General features: G+C 38.2%; 1 protein-coding gene across 1 annotated transcript; it reads left to right on the forward strand.

Moving 5' to 3' along the window:
• Positions 1–3,164: 3,164 nt before the first annotated feature.
• Positions 3,165–4,993, forward strand: LOC141653611 (AT-hook motif nuclear-localized protein 18-like). The gene has a single exon (XM_074461441.1). It carries the CDS (start codon positions 3,576–3,578, stop codon positions 4,494–4,496), a length of 921 nt encoding a protein of 306 aa, XP_074317542.1. The 5' UTR covers positions 3,165–3,575; the 3' UTR covers positions 4,497–4,993.
• The last annotated feature ends 3,627 nt before the right edge of the window (positions 4,994–8,620 follow it).

The raw sequence follows: 8,620 nt of genomic DNA on the forward strand, positions 1-8,620 counted from the left end.
TTTGATGCCCTTTGTAGGAGAAGAGCACTAATCTTGCCTAAATGGAGTAAAGCGGAGCTAAATTGATGATATCCAACGACCAAGCATTAAATAGGAGACTAGCATTAAAGGCCCAAGTCAATAAAGCGAAGAAAAGGGCCAATGATGAAGATCCCCACGACCCCTCAACGATCCCCACGGGTCATGAGGCAGTCAAAGAAGGAGAAAACTATGCTAGCTCACAAATCCGGGGGACTCAGCTCACAATCTGAGCGACTCAAGCCTAATCTGGGCGACTCAGCTCACAATCCGAGCGGCCCGACCATAGGACGAGCGTCTCTCTCTGTACAAGACGTGGGGCTCCTCCTGAGACTTGCAACGCTCTAATCTCCTTTTAAAAGGGTCTAATCGTCATTTAAGCCCTTAGTTAACCTAATCCTTATACTACTATATATACCCCTCTTGTAATTAGAGGAGGGGATGCTTCCTTAGTTTAGATTAAGCCCTCTTGGTAGAGGCAAAGCTTTCATTAGGAGTAGATTAGAATAGATTAATCACAATCTTTCCACAAATTACACATTAATCTTTTCTTAATTATTGTTCAAGACTTATTATTGGGTAATTGAAGATTATTGGGTTATTATTGGAGAATTGACAACTCTTCATCAATAAATCAAGTTTTCTTCTATTATTCATTCCTTTCCATTTGTTCATCTTAAGATTGGTATAATCTCTTTACTCTTTATTCTTTATTGTTTATTGTTTTACACATTCATCATGTTTAGACTTGTTAATATGATTGACACCCTTGTTAGCATGTTTTTCGTGATCATAAGTGAGTAATCTTCTAGCTAGGGTTAATGGGAGATTATGGGAACTATAATATGGGGGTAGATTCATACTTAATCTAATATGTTATCACAAGATTGCTTGCTTGTTGTAATGTCAACCTATGCACATGTTATGTTTGATAAAATGCTAGACTATGAAACCTTGTATTTATATACATCTCTTATCTATTCAACAAGACTTGTAAGATATAAACTAACTCGAGTCTTGTTAGACCATGCATAGAAGTGAATAGGAAGAAAGTAAGTCGACTTGTAGGTGTTGTACAGTCTTGACCGACTCGGCTCCGGGACCCAAATCTTCCTTTGAATCGTAAGACATAAACTAACTCGATTCCACTACAATAATAATTGCTTGCATCTATGTAAACATGTTTGTATGATCACCACCATGATTCCCCTATGATCCCATGACACCCTAGCACTCTTAATCAATTGTTTACATCTCTTAATTTATTGCTTGTTTTACTTTATTGCTTTCATTAGTTTAGACTAATCAACTTCAAACCCCAACAATTGTGACACTAGCATAAACTGAGATAGATAGACTTAGAACCCAAAGCACACCGTCCCGTTGATCGACCTCAACTTAACCACTTACTAACTGTTTGTTGAGATTATAAATGTGTTTGAGAGCGTACAACGACACGCTGATCAATACCATGTCTAGATTTCAAGTTATGACGGTTTTAAGACGACTCTTCTATAGGCGGACATTATAACAATTCTACTAAGTCTAGTATATGTTATACTTGATCCACTTTATAGTCATAATTCACTCCCGGGTGGCCTCTCGTCTAGCATAAGGTCTTATCACGTATCCCAAGGTTCCTTTACGGGTCCCAAAATATCCGGGTGTTACACTATCAAAGTCGAGCTTGAGCCTTACTTCTTATACCTGGTCATGGGCTGAGTTAGGGTCAGCCCAAAAATACAGACCCGAAACCGACCCACGTCATAGGTAAGGTCGGGCTGGCTCATGCATAACCCTAATAACTTGACCCCATAAACATTTGTTTTTCTTAGGAGCTTAGGCGTGTCGAACTTCCCTGTGAGTGACCCGAACCTACGCCCGGTTCGAGGGTGGGCCTAACGGACCTTGAAAAAGAAGGCCCAAAAACACGAACATGTCGAGTCAGCCAACCAGCTGCCCAACCTTTTTACTGGGTCTACTCTAAATAACCCAAGCACAAACTCATCAAGACCACTGATTTTGAGCCATCTGAGAGGATAAAGATGATTTACGAGGAGGTTATTCTTCAATTGATAAGAAGAAACACATATCTTTGGAGTTTTCTGATGTTAGCAAAGTTTCTATGGTTCAATTTAATTTTGCAGCCATCAGAGCTTTCGAGCAAGATTTGTACCAAGAATTACAGTCGTATGTGCATTTCCTTGGTTGAGGTCATATAGCTCGATTTACTGCTAATTTGAAGAAAAGACCATCGAGTTCTATATATCGATCATTTAGCATTAATTAGCAGTGAGACTGTTGGAGTAGCCAAGAGAACTAAAAGGAAGGAGCCTCACCTAATTCAGTCTGGCGACCACAACCATCCACCGTTAAAGAAGTAGAGTCGTCTTTTAGTACTTCAATTATAATTTCAGTTTCGCCGTGTTTGTGATTTTAGCTTGGTTAGTTGGATATATATCTACTAGTTTATGACTTTATAGGCCTCTAGCGTGCCTCTGTTTGTAAGCTCGTTAGTATGTCATCGTACCTTATGTAATTATATTTTATTCTATTTATGCAAGTTCATTGTTGTCAATTAATTAAACACTCATCAAGACTTTGATCAACAACAACATCAAGTCTCATTGAAGACGGGCATATCTGTCACAAGTTGAAGACGGGTCAAGTAATACCCAAGTGGGTAGATAAGACAAAAACAGAATGGCTAGGGAGTATCATTTTTCTTTTGTCTTATCTAACAACTTGGGTATTACCCGATTCATCTTCAGTTTGTAACGGATATGTCCGTCTTCAATGAGAGTTTGTGCAACAAAAATTAGTTAGAAGAATAATTCCTTAAATCCCTAAACACAAATTCTCATTATAGACGGACATTATCCGTCTATACGTATAGACGGATACCATTTCTTCCTCACAAAATACCCATTTGCCATAAAGTGGTAAGCACATGGGGGATGCCCCACCTTGTCCCCCTACCCATTTTATTAGAGATCTTTACCCGTCTGTTCGCCCCACCTGTCTATACCAAGACCTATTGATCCCTTAATAATTTTACTTTCCAACAAAAAAATAAAGTAACAAGTTGGACCGGCAATCAAAGAGAAATACCTAATCCGGTGATCTTTCGAAGACTTTTGTCCTACATGTCCTCTCCATTGACATGACCCTTCAATGTAGTGAGCCAATTTTGTAGCCGGGCATATATAGGACTCCCGTATTATTATTATCAGATCTCTCTTTATTTCTTTCTAACCCTAACCCATCATTCTCTCTCATTCAATTTCCCAATTTCACTTCTCATTTTCTAAAAAATAAACACTCAAATCCTCTTCTTTCCATAATCATATTCAACTACTTTCCAAATTTAATCTTTCCATTTTTCGTGTTATATATAATCTTGATTCTTTCTTTATTGTCTTGAATTATTGTTGTAGTTATCCAAGATTTGGAAAACAAAGTACAATAAAGCAAGCAAAAAGCAGCTAAAAAAGTCTTCTCTAATCTCGAAACGCTGAAACCCGGGTTTGAATTCCGTCAGGTCAGCAATTGATAATATGGATCCAATGGGACATGGGAATTCACTTCGAACTCCGAACCACCTTCAACATGGTCATCACCAATTCAATCCGTTTCAGCAGTCTCAGAACAACTCCGGATCGGATAACTCGCCTCGCTCGAAGCGAGAGCGAGACGATGATACGACCAGTACTACTGATAATACCGGCGCAGATGGTGGCGGTGGTGTTAGCGGGTCGGACTCTCAGATCCATAGGCGACCGAGAGGCCGACCTGCTGGGTCGAAAAACAAACCAAAACCCCCTATCATCATCACACGTGACAGTGCTAACGCGCTCAGGACTCACGTGATGGAGGTATCCGACGGGTGTGACGTCATGGACAGCGTGTCAACGTTCGCTCGCTTGCGTCAGCGTGGGGTGTGTATTCTAAGTGGGACCGGGACTGTGTCTAACGTCACCATCCGCCAGCCTGGCAGTCCTACCAGTGGTGGTCCCCCGCAAGTGGCCACGTTACACGGAAGATTCGAGATCTTGACCCTAACCGGGTCGTTCTTGCCCCCGCCTGCCCCGCCGGCTGCCACTGGTTTAAGCATCTACCTAGCAGGCGGGCAGGGGCAGGTTGTTGGGGGCAGCGTGGTAGGGCAGCTACTCGCCTCAGGACCAGTAGTGATCATGGCCGCGTCTTTCAGTAACGCGGCCTATGAAAGACTGCCCTTGGAAGACGAGCCTGAAGGCGGTGCTAATACTGGTGGAGGTGGGCCTAATATGACAATGCCAGGTGGCGGTGGCGGGGTTGATCAGAACCCGTCATTGCCACCCTCGGCGCAGCAGTTACTTGGTATGGATCCAAATGGAACTAGCAACTTGTTTCATGGAATGCAACAGCAGCAGCCTAATAATATGTTGAATCAAATGACTCCTGAAGGATACTGGGCTACTGGTAGACCGCCATTCTAATTTCTAATATGCTTGTGACATACAAGGTGAGTTGACGATAGAGCGTCGTTACTGGGTGGTACTCGGTTTTGTTTTTATTTTTGTGCAAGGTGTGTTTTTGGTAGGAAAAGAGTTAACTAGTAACATGTTGAAGAAATGATAACACTATTATTGTTAGGGTTGTGGGTTATGTTATGTTAAATTGTAGGTAAGTTTTTGGGAGATTAATAAGCTAGGTTTGGTGCAATGCAAGTTTTTTTTTCCTCATTATTAGTAGTAGTAATGTAGTATACTGTTTTCTAGGAGTGTGATGATCGTTTAGATTTTGATTTGAGAATAGAATTATTGTAGATGATGGTTATATTAAGAGTGGAGATCTTGGTTGAACATCAAGAGCTCATTAACACTTTAATTTCTCATAATGACACTAGTTTTGAGCAATAATAATATGTTACGATTTAGTGTTGTACTCCGTCTTACTCATTACTAGATAATGAAACTTTAATTTGTTGTGAACCATATTTCATCTTAAGTTCTTTCTTGATCATTGTTTCTTCCTTTGCTTTGTGTTGGTAATAGTTGCTTCAGTCATTATTTTGTGTGAAATCGTTTAATTTTACCCTTTTATATCTAAAAAACACATTTGTTGATACTAATAAATGAATGTATGTTTAACTAATACTCGTAATAAGATTGTATCATAGTGGGTAGTAAGATGCTATTATTCGATAATTTATACGAGGTATTGTTCATTAGTTTTTTCATCTTTAATTTAATTCTAGTTCACTAATGATGTACTCCTAATCTGTACATTTATGTGCTTAATTTCCTTTTAATAAATTAAATGTAAATGATTTGAGTTAATTCATACCGGATGATAACAAAAGTGTTACTTAAAAGGATACCGTTAGACACCAACATTCCTTCCTCCATGCATGTTAATCCATACACAATTTTCTCACCTTTGCTGTATTTTTACTCCAGGGAAACTAAACGGTACTACGAATATGATTATCAACATCAATAAATAAAAGTAACTATTAAATGTTCTACTATGTCTACGGCAGTATTTGAAGCCAATTACAATAATGTGCTAATTGTAACTTTCATTGTACTACTCCTGTTAATTAAACTGCGTTATTTATACTCTTTTTTCAGAATTTTTTTCTAAAATAGGCGATTTTCACCAATTATTTAACGAAATGGGTCGAATCTCAAATTAATTACCCAAAATGGGTCCACGTCATACCCGAAGCTAGGTTCGTATCTAAGTCGCCATCTTGGTCAGCGACCAAGCTCAAAGTCGCCAACCCCCTTGGCGTTTTGGTCTGATGGTCCTTCTTGGAAACTTCCTTCTTTGTGCAAATATGACTTCGACACAAGTCGCCACCCGCCATGACGACTTGACACCTCACACTAGCTTCATCAATACCAAGCCTACGTGGACCCATTTTCGACAATTAATATGAGACTCGACCTATTTTGATAATTAATTGGGAAAATCGCCTATTTTGAAAAATCGTTCCTTTTTTTAAGTCATTTTCATACGTTTATTCAAAATTTATCTCGCATAATTTGAACAAATGTATGAACTTGACTTATCTTGAAGGGACTAGTATTTTTAAATCAATGATAAAAGAATTTGAAAGGGTGAATAACTAAATGGAATTAATCACGAAGGAGTATTTTTATACTATTGAGATTGACAAATTTCTTGTGTTTTTAGTTGGGAGCTATCGAATTAGTTTTACGTGTAAAATTGTCTCACCGAAGTTATTTTATTAGGACGTAGGCAAATCCTTATAAAGGAGGTCCGAAAAGAGAGGAAAGTGAGAAGAGGTGCGTTAAAAGCAAGGGGACGAACAAGTGACGAATTCAATGGCTGGCTGGATGTATAGCCTGTCAGATTCTTCCATTTCCGAGAATGAATGAGAGAATACATACATGAGTATGCAATGCATGTCCCTCTCTCCCCCATACGTTTTGTAGTTGTACTAAAAACAACTCAAATATTTATATTTGAATATGGACAATATAGAGCTTCACATACGGGCAATATCAGGTCTCAATACTACCCTCTTACATGCTCTTCTATAGTAATGTTGACTTGAGATCATCATTTTAATGGACTCTACCTATTGCATATAAGAGGATGGTTCCAAGATTTGGTACAACCAGTCAACCAACAACGCTATCTCAATTAGAACTTTTTATTTATTTAGTAAATATATATATGTGAATAATAATTAGAATCAATCGTACAGTAGAATGAGACCATCTCGTATAAAAATTTTCGATATCTATGATAGTGGGTGTCTACTTGCATGGAGAAGATGGTAACTGAAATTATGAGGGAAAAATGTTGGTCTACATGTGTAGTGTCGTTACACGGTTACATTACAGCCCAGAGCTCCTTTCCAAGGCACGCAACAAATGCAATATTCATCATGTTTCCTTTTTAACTCATAATATAATCATCCTTCTTCCCTTTCACATTATTTCAGTCCACAGTGCGAGATGTCAGTCGATACGACAAAATGTCGTTGAAGCAACCCGTATACCACTAACGTGTTTCATAGAATGCTATGTCAAGATCGTCATTCTCAACCAATCGAACCCCTTACACGACGGTTATCAAAGATCTATAAAACATGCCTAGGCGGCTTCCCGACAACTTCTATATATTCAATTCAGACATTGTGCCCCACGGTGCCCTTTCGACTGTGTATTATAGTCTTCCTCCTGAGCCGAATGTGTAAAAAGAGTTAAGGCCATCAACACGAACAAATAGTGTCACCATACAACTTTATCCTAACTCCGTTTTGAAAGCTCCTTATGCCAAAACCAAAAAAAAAGCAAATTTACGCTGACGGGATTTGAACTCAGGTAATAAATGTAACCTCTCATAACTTTACTAGTTAAGTTAGCTGATATCTGCAACTATTTACACCAACATAATGCTAGTTATTTAACCTAAACTTTCTCCCCCAATCTTAGTTATGTTATGATTTGCTAATGTCCTCTTAGATAAAGTGACTTTTATGTATGCCCTTATGATGACTTCACAAGCAAGTATAGATGTTGAGAACGAATGGTGTACCAAGTGATTGAATGGTTGGTTTGATAACATTTCATGCAAAAACTACACAATAGATCGAATGGTGTACCAAGTAAGTGATTTGGACATCGTTGGGTGCTAATATAAGCAAAAGTGCACTTTGTTGCACGCCTTAGCTGCACCCCTTGCACGCATCATGATTCATGAATAGCCAAATTACCTTGACTTTGATGCAACCTTTCATGAAATTGGTTGTGTTATGACATACGCTAGAAAGATAAATAAAGAATGGTAAAGAAACAAAACACAAAAATTTACTGGTTCACTAACTGTGTGTTAGTTACGTCCTTAGGGTAGAAGGGAGGAGAGTTTTATTGATATTGAGGAGTTTACAGATTTTGGATTTAGATTCAGACTGTTATATTAGGGTGCAAACTCATGTCCCACATCGGTGATGAAAAGGTGGAAGATCATCTTTATAAGTGTCGAGAACATATAATAGTACGAGCCATTTTGGGAAGGAGCCAAAGAGTAAATCCGTGAAGGCTTAGCGCAAAACAGACAATATTGTACTATTATAGATAGTGGATATCGGCTCAACATTTATTTTTGTTTAAAGGGCATAAGGGTTTCGCAGGAAAGGTACCTAATTTGTCGTAATAGACAATACGCCAAAAGTTATTGTCATGTTTGTCAAAGAAAATGTATGCCTTTTAACAATAGTGAGCAGTTAAAATAAGTAGCAAGGAGTTGTTCCAACTTAATTAAAGGTATGGAGTTGGAGCCATAAAAATTTAGCATTGTTAAAATTTACAAGGAAGAGCTTTAATTATCATTATAATATCCTATTTAACTCAAATTCGGACTAAACAATAGTGAAGCAGGGAAAGAAAGCACTGGAAGCACCGTAAAGATCAATTAACAAGATTTTGACTCTGTTGATATCAAACAGTAGTTAATCGTATGTACCTCCTAATTGTATCACTGTGTCCTATTCATTTTGTACTTTTTTTTTATTCATTATAAGGAGTATTTTAATCAAATTAAAATAAATAATTAAGACCGGAAAAGTATGCATCTATATACC

The sequence above is a fragment of the Silene latifolia genome, chromosome 4 (genome assembly GCF_048544455.1).
Source record: "Silene latifolia isolate original U9 population chromosome 4, ASM4854445v1, whole genome shotgun sequence".
Classification (NCBI taxonomy): Eukaryota; Viridiplantae; Streptophyta; class Magnoliopsida; order Caryophyllales; family Caryophyllaceae; genus Silene; species Silene latifolia.

Bases quoted from the DNA above. Each gene is read 5' to 3' on its own strand.
- LOC141653611 (XM_074461441.1), top strand. From the start codon at position 3,576: ATGGATCCAATGGGACATGGGAATTCACTTCGAACTCCGAACCACCTT.